This window comes from Triticum aestivum, chromosome 3B (genome assembly GCF_018294505.1).
Source record: "Triticum aestivum cultivar Chinese Spring chromosome 3B, IWGSC CS RefSeq v2.1, whole genome shotgun sequence".
NCBI lineage: Eukaryota > Viridiplantae > Streptophyta > Magnoliopsida > Poales > Poaceae > Triticum > Triticum aestivum.
This window is the reverse complement of record NC_057801.1, coordinates 558,644,456-558,667,211: the sequence shown is the minus strand read 5'-3', so window position 1 is coordinate 558,667,211 and position 22,756 is coordinate 558,644,456. Positions and strand designations below refer to the sequence as shown.

General features: G+C 49.7%; 1 protein-coding gene across 1 annotated transcript; it reads left to right on the top strand.

Annotated features, from left to right (window-relative positions):
- Positions 1–17,447: 17,447 nt before the first annotated feature.
- LOC123070896 (probable xyloglucan glycosyltransferase 1) lies at positions 17,448–21,907 on the top strand. The gene is made up of 5 exons (XM_044494298.1): positions 17,448–18,610; positions 19,255–19,563; positions 19,664–19,954; positions 20,052–20,165; positions 20,850–21,907. The coding sequence occupies exons 1-5, from the start codon at positions 17,867–17,869 to the stop codon at positions 21,486–21,488; spliced, it is 2,097 nt and encodes a 698-aa protein (XP_044350233.1). The 5' UTR covers positions 17,448–17,866; the 3' UTR covers positions 21,489–21,907.
- The last annotated feature ends 849 nt before the right edge of the window (positions 21,908–22,756 follow it).

Sequence of the window (22,756 nt, the reverse complement as noted above, 5' to 3'; positions counted from 1 at the left end):
GTCCGGTTTGCGAAAAACGAACGTTCAGACCGGCCCAAGAACATATGAGGTGCCGTGTTGATTGCAAAATATGTCTGGACATCTTGGCCCGGGCGGACATGAACAGTTTAAGGATCCACGTTGAAGATACCCTAAGTTTCACCAGATAAAATAAGTACGCCATCCGTCACACAGTATAAGATTGTTTTTCAAGCTAAGCTAGCTTGAAAAATGATGTTATATTATGGGACGGTAGGAGTAATTCCCTTGAAAGAAATGGGAGTGGAAGTACAGTGCAGTACATGGAACCAACGAATGGTTGGTGTATGTACAATACAATACATACACGGAGCAGACCAACGTAGAAGACAAGAAGGCAGGACAAGGCAGAAAGTGGTGGCTAGGCTTTGAATTGAATCCGCCTGCAATTTTGCTGGCCAGCTCGCGTTGTATGCGATGCACCCCCGGGACCAATAATGCTGCCGTAAACTGGGCGATCCACCGTTCATTATGCCCCGCACCCAACAAGCAATTGCTACAGCAGTGCTGGTAGTCGTAGTGTGTCTCCGCGTCGTGGATCTCCTCCACGTACGACGACGACGATCCATCCATCCCCAGGAGAGGAGGGGAGGGGAGGGGCCTCGGCTGTCCCCAGCGCCTCATATCCGGCACGTGAAGCGGCAATCATGACGGTGATGATTCATGCGTATGCGCCCACTTTACCCAGCCTGCCCTCCCAACGCAACAAGCGACACGGCGACCGACAGAGCCGGAGGCACACACGCAGAAGAGAAGAAGGATCAGCTAGCCGAGCCAGGCCACAGCGTGCACCACGCCGCCACCGCTCCCGCTGGCCGCTGCTGTAAAAAGCCGTGTGTGTGTGAGAGAGAGAGAGAGAGAGAGAGCACGGTAGAGGAATGAGGCGCAGACGGAAGGGACATGCCAGGCGGGGAGGTGCGCCGCTGCCGGTGGCAGTACTAGGGGCAGCAAGCAACGGACGGAGCACGAAGCTGCAGCTGCAGCGCAGAGCAGAACGTCCATCCGTCCGTCCGTCATGGAAGCGGGGAGATGGCATCTCCAACTGTCAGGGCAACTCCAACGCACCATCCCTCCCATCTGCGGTGTGTCAGTTTTGATCCGGACGGACGGACGTCACGTCCCAAGGCACCACCGCATTTGCCCGACCGGCCCGTCCCATTTTCAGAGCAAACTGTCCAGACAGGCAGCGAACGGAGGCGCACGCGCCCGCTTCTCGTCCGTCGGGAGGCCATCTACCTCCCATCGTCCAAATTAATTGCGCACGCGCAGCGGCCCCGCCTGTCAGCCTCCCAGCCGCGTGGGGCCTCGTCTTTTTTAATGTGGAAGACGTGGACCGGCCAATCCACATTTTCACTCCTGGCGACGCCTGCCTCCTCAAAACCCGACCCGACCAAATCCTAGCCGCCGACCGCCGAAGCTCCACCTCCTCTCCTCCACCTCGTCCTCATCGTCGGTCCTCCTCCAGCCGCCACAGCCGATCAACCCCTCCACCCCCTCTCCCTCCCCCCCTCCCCCCGCCCTTCACCATTGCCCCACCACTGGCCAAACCTTGCAACCGTCCGTACATCGATATCACCGGGGACGACGACAAGGAGGACGGTGGCGCTTGAATACGGCGACGGCATCAAGGATGACCACGACAGCGGCATCGACAAGTTTTTTATGTTCTTGTAAGTTTTAAGTTAAGTTTAATGAACATCCGAGACTTGTTTAAAGGGTTTAAATAGTTTAGAACTGTTTAATTAAGTTTATTTCTATGTTATTAAATATGTGGTCAGTCTTTTTTCTTTGTCGCGAGCTAGACAAAATGCAATGCGGCCGCCTGGTTGGTTGTCGTAGTATGCGTACGCCCAAAACTGCAAACGGTCGTCCGTTTTCCCGACCCAAACAGACAAAATCCAGGCAAAAGTGGACGTCCGTTTGGGTCACGCTTTGGAGTTGGCCTCAGACCGCCCGTAACCGTCTGGACCGAGCGATTCAAACATAGTTTATCATCCAACACGATATCGGTTCGCGTATCAATCCAGGTGTCCAAAATACGGCTAACCGGACGAAAATTAGGGGAGGCTTTACGGGTGTCCGGATCACTGCCACATATGTGTCCGACATCCAATCCCACACAAAAGCCGTCACCCCCTCCCATGCAATGCAACTTCGCACCCCATGCCGCATTCATCTCGGTTCAGAGAAGACGCGGTCATTCACTAGAGCCGTCACTGAAGCGGCGGCGTCCGAGAGCGGCGCCTGCACCGGTTCAATGCTGAAGAAACTTGACCAGACAGGATGGGACGAGTCTCTATGCATTCAATCTGGCTTTTCATTTGTCTATCTGTCGGCATTAAACATGACGTGGCGGTCCGAGTTACCCACTCATGCGCCCCACATTGAAATGGACCGCCGCTTGGCCTGGCCGACGCACACTATTTATACGGTGTAAGGGCATATTTATCCCTAAGGTGTTTTGGTGATTGATGACAATGCTTTTGCGGACTAATCATGTGCCTTGAGTTTCTCAGACGCTTCATCGCTAGGCACAAGACGGTTCGGTGCCCCTCGAAGACTATTGAAGACAGCGTTGTTCTACATTTCTTTTTGGTGGATTTGAATTGTAGGAGAGCTGTACTGTTAAGAGGGAGTCCGTGTCGGAAAGGTTCGGGTGGAATCATCACGTACACGTTTCCTTCATTGTCTCCATCTTTTCCCTTGCACTTTGGAGCATCCCCCGGTTATCCTCTTTGCGACTGTCCAGGCTGCTATTGCTGAGCTTGCGGTAGTACTGCTCGCTGGAGCGGTAGTACCGCAAGCACCTACGGTAGTACCGTGCAACTGCGCGGTAGTACCGCTGGAGCCCACGGTAGTACCGCTCCTCTGGAGTCGTAGTACCGTGGCTCCCAGGCCAAGTGCCGCTGCGTTTCGGTAGTAGGGGCGGATGTAATTTTTTACATCCGCGCCCCCACGGTAGTACCGCAAGTCGTGCGCGATAGTACCGTGGGAGCCCACGGTAGTACCGCTCCCCTGGAGTCGTAGTACCGTGGCTCCCATGCCTAGTACCGCTGCTTCGCGGTAGTAGGAGCGGATGTAATTTTTTACATCCGCGCCTCCACGGTAGTACCGCACTTCGGGCGCGGTAGTACCGCGCGCGGCCTGGTTCAGCTGCCATGCGGTAGTACCGCTCCCTAGCGGTAGTACCGCGTCGGATATTTGCACTGTTTCTTTTCCAGCGAAAGTAGGCACGGATGTATTTTTATTCATCCGCGCCCTTCGTAGGCTAGGACTTTCCTGCCTTGCGGTAGTACCGCAAGGGAGAGCGGTAGTACCGCGCTCGCGGAAGTACTGCTCTTAGTCAGGCATGTCCTAGTCTCTGCTGCTGCCGCGGAAGTACCATGGTCCCTCACGGTAGTACCGCGTGGCCTTGCAGTAGTACCGCGTTCCTGGAGCGGTAGTACCGCATGTCGCACGCTGGATTTGTGGATAACGGTTGGATCTTTTCCATAGCTATAAAAGGGGCGTCTCCTACCTCTAGTTGTCTACCTCTTCCATCTCCAAGCTCCATTGTTGCTCCAAGCTCCATTTTCACCCGATCTCTCTCCCTAGCCAATCAAACTTGTTGATTTGCTCGGGATCGGTTGAGAAGGCCCCGATCTACACTTCCACCAAGAGATATTTGATTCCCCCACTAATCCCCAGCGGATCTTGTTACTCTTGGGTGTTTGAGCACCCTAGACGGTTGAGGTCACCTCGGAGCCATAGTCCATTGTGGTGAAGCTTCGTGGTGTCGTTGGGAGCCTCCAATTAAGTTGTGGAGATTGCCCCAACCTTGTTTGTAAAGGTTCGGTCGCCGCCTTCAAGGGCACCAATAGTGGATTCACGGCATCTCGCATTGTGTGAGGGCGTGAGGAGAATACGGTGTCCCTAGTGGCTTCTTGGGGAGCATTGTGCCTCCACAGTGCTCTAACGGAGACGTACTTCCCCTCAAAAGGAAGGAACTTCGGTAACACATCCCCGTCTCCACCGGCTCCACTCTTGGTTATCTCACACCTTTACTTTTGCAAGCTTACTTGTGTTGTATCCCTTGCTTGCTTGTGTGCTTGTTGTTGTTGCATCATATAGGTTGTTCACCTAGTTGCATATCTAGACAACCTACTTTGATGCAAAGTTTAATTTGGGAAAGAAAAGCTAAAAATTGTTGGTTGCCTATTCACCCCCCCCCCTCTAGTCAACTATATCGATCCTTTCAATTGGTATCAGATCCTCGTCTCTTTATTAAGGACTTTGCCATCCGAAGAGTATGGTTGACACCGTAGACCATGGGGAGGAGGAGCACTCCGGTGTGAATCCGATTTCGTCTACGGGTGATGGGGAAGCTACGGTGTCCCGTGAGGAATTCAATGTGGCCTTGGACACATTGAAAACCTCCATGACAACCACGGTTGAAAGCATGTTTAATAAATTCTTAGAAGGACTTAAACTACCTACCTCGCCGTTGAAAGTGGGTGATCCCACTAACAAGGTGATGGATGCTAACTCCGACAAGAGGGAAGCTAATAGTGAGAAGGGTCCTTCTACTAGTGATAGAAATGGCACCGACATCTTTGCCCATGTGGAACCTCCAACTTATGGAGGACCGATTCCCTCTACTCATTTAAATCATGCCGGTCCTCCTCCTAGGATTGTGAAAAATGAAGACTTTGATTCTTGGGTGTATCGCTTCAAGCATCATTTAAATCATGTGAATACTAATATTTGGAGAATCATTGAAGAAGGTTTCTATCCACATGACCGAAGCAACTTCACCCCGAGAGAAGTGGTGGATAATCAATTCAATGAGAGTGCTCTCTTCATCATCCAAGATGCAATCCTTCCCGAAGATCTCCCTCATCTTCGACCCCATGCCATGGCCAAAGACGCATGTCAATGCGTTGTGTCTCTATATCGAGGAAGTGCTAGCATTCAACGCTCCAACTATGAAGTGGTGCAAGATGAAGCCGATGAGTTTGCAATGAAAGAAGATGAAGAACATCGTGAGCTCTTTCGAAGAGTGACCAAACTCGCGGTCTCACTCCGAGATCATGGGAGCAAGGACACGGATGACAATTGGATCAAGCGCAAGTTCCTCAAGGCCATGATGCCCTACAACAAGGCCATGTCCTCCGTCATTCGTCAAAGACCGGACTTCCACTCCATGACCTCAAGTGAAGTGTTGGATGTGTTCGTTGCAATGAGCATCTTGGACAAGACCGCCGATAATGCGGTACTCCGTTCTCAAAGGGCAAAGAAGCCCAACCTTGCCTTGAAGGCCAAGGTTATTGTGGAAGAAGATGAAGAAGAGGAAGATGAGGAGAGCAACCCCGAAGACACAAAATATGATTATCATGAGCACATGGCTCTTGCTTCAAGGCAATTTTGGAGCAAGAAGAACTCAAGACCCAACTTCAACAAGAACAACTCAAGTGGCTTCAAGGGCAAGCAACGAGTTAGAACTTGTTTCAAATGTGGCAATGTGAGCCATTTCATTGCGGATTGTCCTTACGAGAAGCGGGAAGACAATGGTGGCAAGTTCATCCGAAAAGACAAAGCCAAGTCTTTCCCCAACAAGAACAACTTCACTAAGAAGACTCCTACTCGTGGGTTGGTGGTTCAAGAAGAATACCATGAGGATGACGATGATGATGAAAATGGAGAAGCAATGGTCATGGCCTCTATTGCCATTGCTACCACTCCCCGGGCGTCTCTCTTTGATTCACCCAACGAGAACATCACCGCCAAGTGCCTCATGGTAAAGCCACTAACAAGGTAACCCCCAACATCAAAACCACCATCATTACTAATCCTTCTTTGAAGGGTTGCATTGATGAAAGTGAGGGGCCTAATGAAGAGTTGAATGAGTTTGAGTCTTTTATGAGTAAACTCAAGGGCAAATCCAAGAAGCACTTTGTTGCTCTCTTGGAACAACTTGGTGAAGCCAATGACATGATCGAGGCTCACGAAAAAATCATCTCTAAGATGGAAGGTCATAGTCGTGACTATGCTGATGAGATATTGGATCTCTCCAATGCTCTTGAGAAAGAGCTGGGCATCATTTGACTCTTGAGGAGTCACACAACGATGACCATGCTAAGTTAAAGAAAGATCTTGATCATGCTCTTGTTGTGTCTCGGGTGTTAACTTCCGAGAAGGCTAAACTTGGGGTTGATCATGCTAGACTCAAGGAGGAGTTTGATGTACTTGACAAGGCCCACAAGGTCTTGAAGGGTGCTCACTCTAACCTCAAGGAGTCTCATGCTCAACTCCAAGTTAAGCTAACCAAGGAAAAGGTCACTTTTCCTCATATGGTATTAGTTCATAATGCATATGCTACTAATCCGTGTTGTGAGCATGTGCATCTTGTGGAGGAGAATGCCAAGTTGAAGGATCAACTTGAGAAAGGCCTTGTGACATGCATTCAAGGTGAGAAGAACCTCAACGACCTTTTGAGCAATCAAAAGGAAGTTGTGGCCAAGAAGGGAATTGGGTTCGCGCCCAAGTCCAAGAACAAGAAGAAAAACGACAAGACCAAACGACCTCCTCCTCTCAAGCAAACCTTTGTGAAAGAGGGAGAGGGTGATCCTAAGGAGAAGAAGGAAAATGTGAAGGGTGTTGATGTCAAAAAGGGCAAAACCATCTCCTCCAACAAAGCTGCGACTTTAATCCTTCATATGTATTGTGCCGTGCTAGTGATGGGCATGTTTATGCTAAATTTGTTGGTTCTCCTTATGAGTACATTGAATGGTATATTTGGGTTCCTAAGACCCTTGTTACTAACATCAAAGGATCCATTACTAAATGGGTACCTAAAACCAAGCATTGATCTCTTGTAGGTGTTTGCTTCCGGTGGGGCATCATGGTTGCTCAATAGTGGAGCAACAAATCATATGACCGGGAGCAAGGACTTGGTGGCGGACATGCACAAGATTCCTTCTATGCCCACCAATGTCGAGTGGGGTGATGCCTCGTCTTCTAAGGTATTGGGTCTTGTCAAGGTTGTCATTTCTCAGGATCTAACGATCGAGAAAGTCATGCTTGTTGAGTCCCTTGCATTCAATCTTCTTTCCGTTTGTCAACTTGTACTCATGGGCTTTGCCACTTTCTTTGATATTGATACTGTGGCCCTCTTGTGGAGCAAGACTCTTAAAGTAGCCTTTGTTGGGCATGTCGAGAACGGTCTTTATGTGATTAACTTTTCGGAGCAACCCACTAAGACCGCGACATGCCTAATGGCTAAAGTTGATGTGGGATGGCTTTGGCATCGCCATTTAGCCCACGTCAATATGAGATCTTTGCAAAGTCTCCTTAAGGGGGACCATGTCCGTGGACTAACAAATGTTAGTTTTGCCAAAGATCGTGCTTGCAGTGCTTGTATTGAAGGAAAGCTTCATGAGAAGGCTCACCCTCCCACGACCATCATCTACTCGAAGAGACCCTTGGAGCTCCTTCACATGGATCTCTTTGGGCCTCCATCCTTTGATAGTCTTGGAGGTAGAAAGTATTGCTTGGTGATTGTGGATGATTATTCAAGATACACTTGGGTATATTTCTTCAAGAGGAAGAGTGAGACTCAACAAACCGTCATCTACTTTGCAAATGAAGCTCAACGTCAACATGATGCAAAGATCTTGACAATAAGAAGTGACAACGGCATCGAATTCAAGAACTACACCTTGGATGAGTTTCTTAGTGATGAGGGGATCAAGCATCAATATGCTGCTCCATATACCCCTCAACAAAATGGTGTCGCGGATAGGAAGAACCGGACGTTGATGGATGCAGCAAGGACCATGATGGCAGAGTTCAAGTCTCCATACAACTTTTGGGCCGAAGCCATCAACACAGCATGTCATGCATCCAATCGGCTCTATCTCCGCAAAGGCTTGAACAAGACTCCTTATGAAATACTCACCGGTAACAAGCCCAATCTCAAGTACTTCTGGGCGTTCAAGTGTAAGTGTTTCATTCTCAAGAAAGGTGTTCGTTTGTCTAAATTTGAGGCTAGAGCTTATGAGGGCATATTTATTGGTTATGCTACAAACTCTCATGCTTACCGTGTCCTCAACAAGTCCACCGGACTCATTGAGGAGACGTGTAACATGGAGTTTGACGAAAATAACGGCTCCCAAGTGGAGCAAAGTGGTACTTGTGATGTAGGTGATGAAATTCTTCCCCAAGCCATAAGAAGAATGGGTATTGGTCATATTCTACCCATTGAGGAACCCCTTGTGGCCGAAGGAGAAGGACAATGCTCCAGTCAAGTGGAGCCATCACCTCCCCAAGACCCACACGCTTCCAAAGAACAAAGTGAAGGCCCTCAACCTCCTGAACAATACCAAGGGCAAGATCAACCTCAAGATGGTGGTGAACCACCAAATGATGCCCAAGGTCAAGTTCTCCCCCTCGAGCAAGTTCAAGATCAAGAACAAGCTCAAGACGGCGCTCAAGAAAATCAAGTTAACCCTCCTCCTTCCACATCCGAGGAGGAATTAGAGCGTCGTGCCGCGAAGATTGCTTCCAAGCTCACCACCAAAGGTCATCTCATGGAGAATGTGGTTGGAAGCCTAAGAAAGGGGGTAAGCACTCGTAGACAATTAGCAAACTATTGTGAACATCACGCGTTTGTCTCTTGTGTTGAACCCCAAAAGGTCTATGAGGCGCTCGAAGATTCGGATTGGCTCAATGCCATGCATGAAGAACTCAACAACTTCGAGTACAACAAGGTGTGGAGATTGGTGCCAAGGCCATCGGGGAACCACAACGTCATTGGGACCAAGTGGATTTTCAAGAACAAGCAAGATGCTCATGGGAACATCATTCGCAACAAGGCAAGATTGGTAACACAAGGCTACTCCCAAGTCGAGGGTATCGACTACGGTGAAACCTTTGCTCCCGTTGCTCGCCTTGAATCCATTCGTTTGTTGATTTCTTATGCTTCCCATCACAACTTTAAGTTACAAAAAATGGATGTGAAAAGTGCTTTTCTTAATGGTCCTATTAATGAGTTGGTTTATGTCAAGCAACCCCCGGGTTCGAGGATCCCTACTTCTCGGACCATGTGTATCAACTCGATAAGGCACTATATGGCCTTAAACAAGCCCCACGTGCATGGTATGACCATCTTACCGAGTTGTTACAAGATCGTGGATTTGAAGTTGGGCAAATCGATCCCACTCTTTTTACTAAGAAGGTCAAAGGGGAGTTGTTTGTATGCCAACTATATGTTGATGATATTATCTTTGGTTCCCCTAACAAAGCTTTCAATGAGGAATTTGCTGCTCTCATGACCTCCAAGTTCAAGATGTCTTCGATGGGAGAGTTGAAGTTCTTCCTTGGTTTTGATATCAAACAAAGAAGAGAAGGTACCTTCATCAACCAAGCCAAATACACTCAAGACATGCTAAAAAGATTCAAGCTAAGTGATGTCAAGCCGGCTTCCACTCCAATGCCTACCAAGTGCCAACTTGACATTGATCCCAATGGTAAAGCGGTGGATCAAAAGGTATATCGCTCCATGATTGGCTCCTTGCTTTACCTTTGTGCATCTAGACCGGATATCATGTTGAGTGTGGGAATGTGTGCACGGTTTCAAGCCGCACCAAAGGAAAGCCACTATGTGGCGGTCGAGCGAATTTTTCGATATTTGGCTCATACCCTAAACTTTGGCTTATGGTACCCAAGAGGAGCAAACTTCAAGCTTGAAGGATATACAGATTCCGATTGGGTGGGAGACAAAGTGGATAGGAAGTCCACTTTCGGAGGGTGCCAATTTCTTGGTTGCTCTTTGGTGAGTTGGTCTTCCAAGAAGTAAAGTTGTGTGTCTCTCTCGTTCACCGAAGCGGAATATGTGGCGGCCGGTAGTTGTTGTGCACAACTCCTATGGATGAGGCAAACTTTAAAGGAGTACGGTGTCGTTTGTGACAAAGTGCCTCTTTGGTGTGATAATGAAAGTGCCATCAAGATATCTCTCAACCCGATGCAACATCTCAAGACGAAGCATATTGAGATTCGGTATCACTTCATCCGGGATCACATTAGGCGAGGGGAGATCGAGCTCAAGTATGTCAACACTCATGATAACCTTGCAGATATTTTCACGAAGCCCTTGGATGAAGCAAGATTTCGCGAGTTAAGACATGAGCTGAATATCATTGATTCGAGCAATGTGACTTGAACCCTTGCACCTCCCACCACTCAACTCGTTGTTTAGTTTAGGTGTAGGCATGGACATAGGGGGAGTGTTGTTCTCTCAATGAACTCTCCCTCCCCCCACTATGCATAAATTGATCAACTCTTTCACATTAGCCATTTTTGATGGTACTTGTGCTTCAAAGACGAGTTTTGGTCATGGGCCCAAGGATAATTCTTCGCGGTGCCATACCAACTGACTCAAACATAGGTGGCTCCGGCCACCGCCCTCTCTTTTGAGAGGTAGTGTCACGTGGTTGCTTCTTGTTGACTCTCTGCCTTTGTGTTGAGCATGTTCTTGTGGTGTCTCTTGTGCTCAAAGTTTCCTTGCGAAGACCTCTTTTGTGTGTTGGAACCTGCTTTTTCTTGAGCTCACGTTACTACCGCAGCCTGCTACGGTACTACCGCGTGTGGAGAGCACGGTACTACCGCCCCCGCGCGGCAGTAATTTTTTACTGCTGCCTGGGAGAGTGGTACTACCGCTTCGGTGCGGTACTTCCACCCAAGCGGTACTACCGCGATGACATGTGGTACTACCGCGCTATCGCAGACGCGTGGGGATAAGGATGGGCAGGGGGAGTTCTAACTCCCCCATACCCATTCGTCTGTTTCTCCCCACCCCGTCTCTCTCTCTCACTCAAGAACGGGGGCGGAGTCCATCACCGGATCTCTGCCTCCGGCTGCTCTCCCGCGATTCTGTCCGGTGGGATCGTTCCCCACCACGTGCTCTTGCCATGGAACAAGGTCTTTCCCCAAATCCCCTTCCTTTTGGCTTGTTCTCTTTGCTTCTAGGTTTTTGGGGAGATACATGTGTTGTTGAGAGTTTAGGCTAAATCTATGCAAGAGTAGGATGTTGGAGAGTAGTTTTGTGTAGGGATTATACTTGATATGTTGTTCTGTGCCAGATTTGATCAACCGTAGTATCGCCGTGGTTTCGCGGTTCCTCTCAGATTCAAACTTTGGTTCGGATCTAACGCGGTGTGGTACTACCGCGCCACATATGCAGTACTACCGCTTGCCCGGTACTACCGCCCGTCCAGCACGGTACTACCGCACGTGCTGCGGCACTAGGATCTTACTACCGCTCCCATCCCCGGTACTACCATGACCTCACACAGTACTACCATGACTAGGAGTGGTACTAAAATTTTAGTACCGCAACATCCGGCAATACTACCGTTGGGTCAAATATATCTCATGGCAATTTCCACGTATACTTTGTATGTGTTTCTTGTGCTTTGCCATGGTCTTTGCATTGATCATTTTTGCTTGTCGTGGGTGTTTTGCGTTTTATGTCTCAGGTGGTGGCTCTCGCCGTTCCAATCCCAGTCGTGACACTGGCTCCAAGCGTCTACGCAATCAAGGTGAAGCACCAGAGGGCTCCACTGCCCCCAAGCGCCATGTCAAGACCACCGCTAGCAAGCACAAGGAACCCGCTAAGGGCATGGACGAGATACCCCAATCTGAGTTCATCCGTCTCAGGCAGATCAACCATATGTGAATCCTCGTGCTACTGTCAGAGGCAGTGAACTGTTTTGGACCAAGCAGCAGACTCTCACCTATCTGGATGTCATCAAGAACAAGCAAAATACCTACGTGGATGTCAAGTGGATAGACATGCATCACCTAAGGAAGGACAAGTTTCGTGCGTACTTTGGAGAAGCTTTGGACTTGGTGGAGCAGTTTGGTATTGAACATGTGATCTCTTTCCACCTTGACTATGACCCTGAGCTTGTCTGTCAGTTTTGCCTCAGTTTACTTTCACCCTGAGGAGGAGCGGAGGATGACCTGGATGACCAATGGCCATAAGTTGACTGCTACCTAGAAGGAGTTCATGGATCTGCTCCAGGTTCCTGATGATGGGCTCGACTCTCCCGTGGGTGTTCGCCCACATGCCAATTCTGAGTCTTCTAACAAGGACAATATTCAGCCATTCTATGTTGAGAAGGCGCTTCCCAATGGCAAGTCGACATGGGTGCTCAACTATTTTCTAGATATCATGTCTCGCATCTTCCGCAACTCTCTGTTCCCTCGCATTGGCGACAAGGACAAGGTTCATGCATATATGGTGGATATGATGCTCCTATGCAAGGAGGCTCGTGTGTCTCAGACTCAACCACTTGATGTCTCACACATCATGTGGTGTGAGCTCCGGTTTGCGGTGTTCAACCGCAAGGTGCCTATCTATGGACCATATCTGTTTCTGTTGATCTCCAAGACTTGGGAGAATATGTACCCTGGTGATGAGTTCCTTGCTCCAGACTGGATTCGACATGATCCCATCTGTCTTCGTGTCAAGCCCAACTGGGCCAACACTACTACTCGTGCTGAGGCGTCTGCTGCTAGGAGGGCTGTTGATGAAGAGGAGGCTGGAGCAGAGGATGTTGCTGAGGACCGTGCTGCTAGGTCTTCCCATAGTTCCTCTAAGCCCTCGTGGGCCAAGAAGCTGAAGGACAAGATGAAGACTCTTTTCTGCATGCAAGCTAAGGGGCAGTACAGGACTCACGTGGCATCCAAGGAGAGTCGCCGCCGGGACAAGAAGATCTTGAAGCTGTATGGAGAGGACGTGTCTGGCGGTTCTGAGGATCGCATCACTCCAGAGGCCGAGTGGATGAAGAAACAAGGCTACAGGTGGACTGATCTGAGGAGGACATCAAGGAGACCATTCCTGCCGCCGAGTCTGACGAGGAGCATTGGGATGATTTCTCTGCTTGAGCCACCCCTTGTGTGTAGGTGTCCTCTCTGCCTTTTTGGCGTCTCGATGCCAAAGGGGGAGAGAGTGTAGGGATTTGCGAGTCGTGTGTCGTCGTTCGTGTTCGGTGTGTTTGCTTTCTCGTTTGAACCTTGTTTGAACCCCGTTTCGATTGCTTTGGGTTGCTTACCTTCATATGGTGTAAGACATATGCACTCTACCTATCTTAGTGAGCTTATGTTATATTGTGCTACCTTAGTGTTATGCTCTTGCTTAGATGTTAGACCTACTCATGCAAGATCATGCCTTGTCTCTAAAATATAGGGGGAGTGTTGATCCTAGTTTGTGTGTTGTGCAGTCCAAAGCATCCATCTAGATTGCACACATCTAGGGGGAGCCCGTCTATATTCTAGAGAGGAGGGGTTTGCCTCTCCTCAATATTATCTCCTTTTTGTGCAAATCCCATATTGTCATCAATCCACCAAAAGGGGGAGATTGTAAGGGCATATTTATCCCTAAGGTGTTTTGGTGATTGATGACAATGCTTTTGCGAACTAATCGTGTGCCTTGAGTTTCTCAGACGCTTCATCGCTAGGCACAAGACGGTTCGGTGCCCCTCGAAGACTATTGAAGACGGCGTTGTTCTACGTTTCTTTTTGGTGGATTTGAATCATAGGAGAGTCGTACTATTAAGAGGGGGTCCGCGTCGGAAAGGTTCGAGTGGAATCATCATGTACATGTTTCCTTCATTGTCTCCACCTTTCCCTTGCACTTTGGAGCATCCCCCGGTTATCCTCTTTGCGACTGTCCAGGCTGCTATTGCTGAGCTTGCGGTAGTACTGCTCGCTAGAGCGGTAGTACCGCAAGCACCTACGGTAGTATCGTGCAACTGCGCGGTAGTACCGCTGGAGCCCACGGTAGTACCGTTCCTCTGGAGTCGTAGTACCGTGGCTCCCAGGCCAAGTGCCGCTGCGTTGCGGTAGTAGGGGCGGATGTAATTTTTTACATCCGCGCCCCACGGTAGTACCGCACGTCGTGCGCGGTAGTACCGCGGGAGCCCACCGTAGTACCGCTCCCCTGGAGTCGTAGTACCGTGGCTCTCATGCCTAGTACCGCTGCTTCGCGGTAGTAGGAGCGGATGTAATTTTTTACATCCGCGCCTCCACGGTAGTACCGCACTTCGGGCGCGGTAGTACCGCGCGCGGCCTGGTTCAGCTGCCATGCGGTAGTACCTCTCCCTAGCGGTAGTACCGCGTCGGATATTTGCACTGTTTCTTTTCCAGCGGAAGTAGGCACGGATGTATTTTTATTCATCCGCGCCCTTCGTAGGCTAGGACTTTCCTGCCTTGCGGTAGTACCGCAAGGGGGAGCGGTAGTACCGCGCTCGTAGAAGTACTGCTCTTAGTCAGGCATGTCCTAGTCTCTGCTGCTGCCGCGGAAGTACCGTGGTCCCTCATGGTAGTAACGCGTGGCCTTGCGGTAGTACCGCGTTCCTGGAGCGGTAGTACCGCATGTCGCAGGCTGGATTTGTGGATAATGGTTGGATCTTTTCCATAGCTATAAAAGGGGCGTCTCCTACCTCTAGTTGACTACCTCTTCCATCTCCAAGCTCCATTGTTGCTCCAAGCTTCATTTTCGCCCGATCTCTCTCCCTAGCCAATCAAACTTGTTGATTTGCTCGGGATCGGTTGAGAAGGCCCCGATCCGCACTTCCACCAAGAGATATTTGATTCCCCCACTAATCCCTAGCGGATCTTGTTACTCTTGGGTGTTTGAGCACCCTAGACGGTTAAGGTCACCTCGGAGCCATAGTCCATTGTAGTGAAGCTTCGTGGTGTCGTTGGGAGCCTCCAATTAAGTTGTGGAGATTTCCCCAACCTTGTTTGTAAAGGTCCAGTCGCCGCCTTCAAGGGCACCAATAGTGGATTCACGGCATCTCGCATTGTGTGTGGGCGTGAGGAGAATACGGTGGCCCTAGTGGCTTCTTGGGGAGCATTGTGCCTCCAGACCGCTCTAACGGAGACGTACTTTCCTTCAAAAGGAAGGAACTTCGGTAACACATCCTCATCTCCACCGGCTCTACTCTTGGTTATCTCGCACCTTTACTTTTGCAAGCTTACTTGTGTTATATCCCTTGCTTTCTTGTGTGCTTGTTGTTGTTGCATCATATAGGTTGTTCACCTAGTTGCATATCTAGACAACCTACTTTGATGTAAAGTTTAATTTGGTAAAGAAAAGCTAAAAATTGTTGGTTGCCTATTCACCCTCCTCTAGTCAACTATATCGATCCTTTTATACGGGGCCAGTCCTAGCATGATCCGTACCGCACCACCTCCGCTCCCGGTTCTCCTCCATGCACCACCTCCGCTATGGCTGTGAGCTGTAGAGTAATGTGGGAGAGCCTCTTGACAAAGCAGAAGCAGTAGTTGGCTCGCATTGCGGCCGTCTGGCAAGCCAGCCATGCGAATTGGATAGAGCCTCGGCGAGTTCAATGAAGGTCAGGGATGACGATAAGATGATGGACGGGGTGCACGACAACGAGTCGACGCCAGTGTCAGACCATGTTGGCTTCACCTTGGAGCAGGTGCAGGCATACTTCAACGCCGCAATGGCAAAAAAGCAGGCGGTGTCGTCGGTATCGGTGTTCCGACAGGCACAGAAGGAACAACACCACAAACTCCGGCTCCTCGACAAGCACCCACTCACGGAGGGATAAATCGTCGGCGAGTGGGCCAACGACAATCCCATCGTGCCCATGGACCACAACGCCTGCAACATCCGGAGCTTAGCACTGGCGGTTGCATGTCCTGCGGGCGGAGAGGGATGCCCTGTTCATGATGATGTTTATGAAGAGGATGCGCGGGCGGAGAACGTCGCCAGCTCCGCGTCGGGCGCGCTGCCCGCACGGTTCGCGCTTGGCCGCAATGACCAGGAGGCTGGTCCGTCCACGGTAGACTCCGGTGACGAAGAGTAGGAGATGACACACGCGCACGTATGGTATCTCACTAGTGGTTGGGGTGCCACCTTGTGGCACCGCTTGAGAGAAAATTTTGCGCACAAAAAATACATGAGGTCCTTGCCTCCATCTAGAAATATATATTTTTAAAAGCATAACCTTAAAAGAAGTAAAAAAGAAAAGAATTTTTTTTATCAACGCAACCTACCAGCGAGCACCACTTTGCGTAGCTCTTCATTTAAAAATATGTGTGGGATCATCACCTTCATCTAAAAAAGAGAAAAAACATTTCTCCATACAAAAGCTTTTTCACCGCGGCCAACTAGCTTGCGCCACGTGGCATAGTTGGTTGGCTGCCCTTAACGCGATGCTTAATGAGTTTAATTAATGTGGGTCGTATTCCACGTCCTATTCTCCCCATCTCGTAGCTTCACTTCCTGAGGCTCGCAACCGTTAAGCTTGTTGGACATGGGAAGACAGGACCTGGAACACAGATGCCCTCACGGCCCGCGAAGGTTTAGATTGGGATACGAAAATGTTGTCAGTTTTTGTTTACTTAAAATATAATGAATTTGGTCTGATTTAAATGAAAATTATTCGATTTGCATGAAAACCATCTAATTTGTTCAATTTCTTTTTAAAACATGTGCAGACACGGTTAGATAGCCGGCTCTCGCTGCGGACATGTCCATAGGCAAATACATTGTCTGTTTTATAGGTCCGCGTTGGAGATCCTAGCCAAAGTTACCCAACCGAACCGGACCGGACCGGTGGATGAATGGATGGATGGGGGTGGACGGACGCGTGGGCCGGGCTGGGGGTCGCCACCGACACCATCCTGGCTCCACGCAACGAATCATCTCATCAGTCCCGCACCTCACGTGTCCCGTTGCACTCGCTGCCCCTTCCCTTCCAGCTTACAACTAACCAAGCTCTTGTCAAGTTACCCATGCTTCTTCTACTAACTACAGTACTAAGCTAACGAGCCAAGCAAGCGGTGGATGGAAGCGTCGCCCCGCTGCCATTTGCAGATCCCGAGGACAAGGACACCACGGTTTCCACGTTAACTAATCAATCCCGCCGCTGCTTTCCAACGGAAGTGGGGATTATTATACCAACTTCATGTTAACAGTACGTTAATCGAGCTGATGAACGGGCCCAGCGTTGGGCAGGATTGAGAGCTACCCATCCGCCCGCGAATAAGCGTACAACTATAATTTGTCCTAAATCTAAGTTTAAAATTTTGATCAACTTTATAGAGAAAAGTAGCGACATTTATGACACTGAATTCACATCATTAGATTCACTTTGAAATGTATTTTTATAATATATCGAGCTGATGTTATATATAATTACTTTTTTATATAAAGTTGATCAAAATTATAAATCTTTGACTCATCGCAAAGATAGAAGATAGAAGTTCATTTATTTATGGACGGAGGGATAGCTGCTTAAAAGCCGTCCTCCACTCCTACTCACTCTGGTCTCCAGCTGGAACCAGGGGCGGAAGTGAGCTCTGAATTTTCTTCTCTTTTCTTTTCTACGCGGGTGGAGGTGGTGGTCGCGCTCAGCTCGCGGCGGTGTGGTAATCATAGGGGTGTGTATGTATAAAGGCCCGGCTTGTCCCGAGCTGAGCCGAGGGGAGTTGGATTGGATCCCCCGCCCCGCCCCGCCGCGACGTGGTGAGCTGCTGAGCTGTTTCTTTCTTCTTCCTCTCCTCACTCCTCCAGTCCTCTCCCTGCTGCTGCGCCTCACTCTACGCTACGCTCCGTGCGTGCGTGGGATCCTGCTGCTGTCTGCCTGCCATCCGTCCCCGTCCTTCCTCCTGCCATTTCCTTCTAGCCCCTGTCTCTTCTTGCGTCTTGGCGTCCACCTCTAGCTCCGGCCTAGCCTCAAGGGGTGTGTGTGTGTGTTGATGAGGAGGTGAGGGGAGCCGGAGCCACAGCCGCAGCCGCCAAGGGGGCAGCATCTGGGGTCTGGGGCCGGCAATGGCGCCGTGGTGGGGGCAGGAGGCGCGGGGAGGGGTGTCCGGCGGCGTCACGGGGACGCCCGTGGTGGTCAAGATGCAGACCCCGGACTGGGCCATCTCCGAGGTGCCGCCGCCGGGCTCGCCCGCCGCGGGGGGCAAGGACGGCCGCGGCAAGAACGCGCGCCAGATCACCTGGGTGCTGCTCCTCAAGGCGCACCGAGCCGCGGGGAAGCTCACGGGCGCCGCCACCGCCGCGCTCTCCGTGGCCGCGGCTGCGCGGAGGCGGGTGGCGGCTGGCCGGACCGACTCCGACGCCGACAACGCGCCGCCGGGGCCGGGGGGCAGCCCCGCGCTGCGCACCAGGCTCTACGGCTTCATCCGCGCCTCCCTCCTCCTCTCCATGCTCCTCCTCGCCGCCGACGTCGCCGCGCACGCCCAGGGCTGGCACCTCGCCGCGCTCCCCGACCTGGAGGCCGTCGAGGGCCTCTTCGCCGCCGCCTACGCGGCCTGGATGCGCGCCCGCGCCGCCTACCTCGGCCCGGCCCTGCAGTTCCTCACCAACGCCTGCGTCGTGCTCTTCATGATCCAGAGCGCCGACCGCCTCATCCTCTGCCTCGGCTGCTTCTGGATCAAGCTCAGGGGGATCAGGCCCGTGCCCAACGCCGCCGCCGGCAAAGGCTCGGACGACGTCGAGGCCGGCGCCCAGGAGGAGGGGGAGTTCCCCATGGTGCTCGTCCAGATTCCAATGTGCAACGAGAAGGAGGTGAGCTGCAAAAACCAAAAGAAACGAATTTCCAGTTATCCGCCTGCTATTTTTTCTGTGCCTGAAGGTGAAATCAAGGTCGCGGCCTGGGATTGGGCGTCGGCCGCCCTGGCCGGCCGCCGCATTGGTGGTCGCAGACATCCAAAGATTCGGATTTGAGCCGCAATCCCGGGACCGAAAATTAACGGGTGGATAGATAAGAGCCATAGGATGCAGTGGATAGTTGAGATTGGGTTATCCAATCTTGGTTGCAGTGTTGCTTGCAAGTTGGGACTGAAACGGTTTCTCTTGTTTTTGACCAAAGCTCCTAGTAGTTGGTTAACGTGATGGCTACTACTACTACCATACACGATGAGTGTTGGGTGTTGTCATCATGAAATGTTTGGTTGAAGATTCGATTCCGCAATGGAGTATTTGGGCTGAAGAGTTTCATTTTTGGGGATGGGGTGCTCGAGTGTTTCTAAAGCACGGTTTTGCTTGTCTAGTTTTACACCTTCTTGTTCGACTAGAGTACTAAAGCCAGGGCAAGATAGGCTTCATTTTAAACAAATCCCGAATCATGGAAATACTGACTGATCTGTGCAATTATGATGAATTCTGAATCAAATTTGGCTCACCCCTTTGATTTGTATGCATGATTGCAGGTGTATCAGCAATCCATTGGAGCTGTCTGCAATCTGGACTGGCCGAGATCGAATTTCTTGGTGCAGGTGCTCGATGATTCTGACGATGCTGCGACTTCAGCTCTTATCAGAGAGGAGGTTGAGAAATGGCAACGGGAGGGTGTCCGGATATTGTACCGGCACCGGGTGATTCGTGATGGCTACAAGGCTGGAAATCTCAAGTCTGCCATGAACTGCAGCTACGTGAAAGATTATGAGTTTGTTGTTATCTTTGATGCCGATTTCCAACCACAAGAAGACTTCCTGAAGCTAACTGTGCCCCATTTCAAGGTATAGCTGAAAATTACACATTCCCGCGGTGCATTCTTATCTGATGATGATGAGCCCATGAGAGTTCTATCATCTGACTAGCTGCGTGTGCGACTTGCAGGGCAAAGAGGATGTTGGACTAGTTCAGGCAAGGTGGTCTTTTGTAAACAAGGATGAGAACTTGTTAACTAGGCTGCAAAACATAAATCTGTGCTTCCACTTTGAGGTGGAACAGCAGGTTAATGGGGCATTCCTCAATTTTTTCGGGTTCAACGGAACCGCGGGAGTGTGGAGAATTAAGGCACTCGAGGACTCTGGAGGATGGATGGAGAGAACGACAGTTGAAGACATGGATATTGCTGTTCGAGCACATCTAAAGGGATGGAAGTTTCTGTATCTTAATGATGTTGAGGTACTTGAATAATGTCTCTTATGGTTAATGACTTTTCTGTATGGTACTCAAACCTTTACTGATCATTCAAACTGTGCTACACAAATTTCCCTTTCAGTGCCAGTGTGAATTGCCGGAGTCATATGAAGCATACAGAAAACAGCAACATCGATGGCATTCTGGTCCTATGCAGTTGTTTAGACTCTGCTTTGTGGACATTATCAAATCAAAGGTATGAACGTAGGCATATTTTGAGAGATGAGTTTTCTTTTTCAGGGAAAAATACGAGTTTAACTGCATTATATAGAGCACACCCTTCAAAATTTAGTTCTATTTTAAGTATACATGGTTTAGGTTTGTCCTTTTCTTGTGGGTGACAAGATTTTAGCTGCATTCAGTTGGATAACTAAGTACAATTTGATTAGCACGACAAGCCACATCGGCAGGATGAATATTTACAAGGTTGATTATTTCCCAGGAAGCACAAGTAGGATGTATGTTTGCAAGTTTTCATGACTAAATTATACAGTTATAAACTTTGTTCTGCTTGAAGTTTGGTCAGTTAAAATCATTTTGACTTGCCTATTGTTTAATGTTTCTATTTTGATCATATAATTAGATTTACATTTTGACTCACTCGCTTTGATAAATTCCCTTCTTACCAAGGGTCATCATTATGTAACGCCTCCTCACATTTTGCAAACTTGAATGAAGTTTATTTGGTCAAATATAGCAGTACTATCAAATCTGGGGCAAACTCTATTAGTCTGGAAATAAACCGGTCATGTGTGGTTTGTACAAATGCGAAAAAATCGTTTTGATCAGCATCCTTAAACTTGATGGTCACCCTTAATTTTGAAAATTTAGCCCCATATATTTATGTAGCACTGAATGACATCACCTACCTCTGTTGCAGATTGGGTTCTGGAAGAAATTCAACCTGATATTCCTTTTCTTTCTCCTCCGAAAACTGATCCTGCCCTTCTATTCATTCACCCTCTTCTGCGTCATACTTCCAATGACAATGTTTGCTCCTGAAGCAGAGCTACCTGCCTGGGTGGTGTGCTACATTCCAGCAACCATGTCCTTGCTCAACATCCTCCCGGCCCCAAAGTCCTTCCCATTCATCGTCCCCTACCTTCTGTTTGAGAACACCATGTCGGTGACCAAGTTCAACGCCATGATCTCCGGCCTGTTCCAGCTCGGGAGCGCCTACGAGTGGGTTGTGACAAAGAAATCAGGCCGGTCTTCGGAGGGCGATCTCGTCGCCCTCGTCGAGAACGAGAAGCAATCCAGGCAGCTGAGAGTAGGGTCCGCGCCCAACCTCGACTCCCTGGCAGCAAAGGAGGAATTGTACCCGAAAGCGGAACCCAAACCCAAAAAGAAGAAACACAATAGGTTATACCGGAAGGAACTGGCACTCTCCTTCCTCCTCTTGACAGCAGCAGCTCGCAGCCTGCTCTCGGTTCAGGGCATACATTTCTACTTCCTTCTGTTCCAGGGGGTCTCATTCTTGGTCGTCGGGCTCGACCTCATCGGCGAGCAGGTCGAGTGATGATGATGATAGGATACAGCAAGCAAGCAGTATAATGGGGTTTTCTCTTTTTTCATTTGATGAAGCGCGTGGAATGTGCCATTTGAAGCATCACCGAACGCGAGAGGGCTCTGGCTGATGATCATCAGAGAGGCTGAAATGGAATAGAATGTTGGGGTTGTAGATATATGGCTTGGGACTCGGCCTGTGAGGTCCCAATTCTTTTGTAAGAATCGATCGATCGGTCTTCGGTGGATAACTAGATTGGGTTAATTCTCTTCTTCTTGACAGTTTACCTTCAAATGGAGTGATACTGTTGTTGTTGTTGTTGTTGTTGTTGTCATCTGTAATGTAGTACTTTGGAATGCATAGTGAGTGATACTTGTTCTGGGTACACCAACCACACCATGGATCAATTGGAATGCTTCTGTTTCTGTGTACTTTGAAGAAGGATTGCACGCGAAATGTGTATGGTTTGGCTACTACTTTTGGCTTGTGATTGTCGCCGACGTTTTGGTCACTGCCTCTGAGAGGATGATTAGGGCCTAAGTTCGGGGGCTTTGTTCCGGCCGTGTGTCTGCAAGCAGTCCATGTGGCCGCGAATAGGAAATTTGCTGTGTGTGATTGTCCTTTGTGATGGACTGTTGATGCTGTTATGCTGTCGCCTTCGTTCGGCACTTGCATTTTACTACTGCCGCGCTGCTTTGGCGGAGCAGTTCAGCAACGAGAAATACTATACGTGTAGAGCAGCTGGGTTACTGTCTGCCGGCAAAGTGAAGGGAAGGTGGGTAACATGCACGCACGCCAATCGCCTATGCGCCCAGACCCGCACACAGTCTGTCCCCTCCTGTGCCTGATTTCTTCTCTCTTCCACGGCTATCCATTGTAGATACAGACAATTTTCCCTACACTCGGTCAAAATTTGTAAAAGGTTTACAGATGTCAAAATATACGTACTATATATGTAGTGAAGCAAGGCATGCGTAGATTACTATTGATGATGTAGCTTAGCTCCAGTTTTGGACCTGAAACGGGCTTGTCTGGCTAGCTAGTTTCCACGGCTTGCCCGGATCTAGCTAGGCGGCCATCATCATAGCCTACATAACCAAACAAGGTGCGCACTTGTTCACACATGATCAACGACAGAGCGATGGAGGGGGCCTTCAATTTGTCACGTCAAGGGGTCCTTCGCTATTTTCGTTCACTTTAGACAAAACCACGCCACGGCGCATCGACCGGACGCATGTCTACGGGAGACAGCGACCGTCTAACCGGCGACCGACAGGCCG

Excerpts from the sequence above, each read along its gene's own strand:
- LOC123070896 (XM_044494298.1), top strand. The coding sequence starts at position 17,867 with ATGGCGCCGTGGTGGGGGCAGGAGGCGCGGGGAGGGGTGTCCGGCGGC. Across the intron at positions 18,611-19,254 it reads CAATGTGCAACGAGAAGGAG|GTGTATCAGCAATCCATTGG; the intron begins GTGAGCTGCAAA and ends GCATGATTGCAG. Across the intron at positions 19,955-20,051 it reads TGTATCTTAATGATGTTGAG|TGCCAGTGTGAATTGCCGGA; the intron begins GTACTTGAATAA and ends TTTCCCTTTCAG.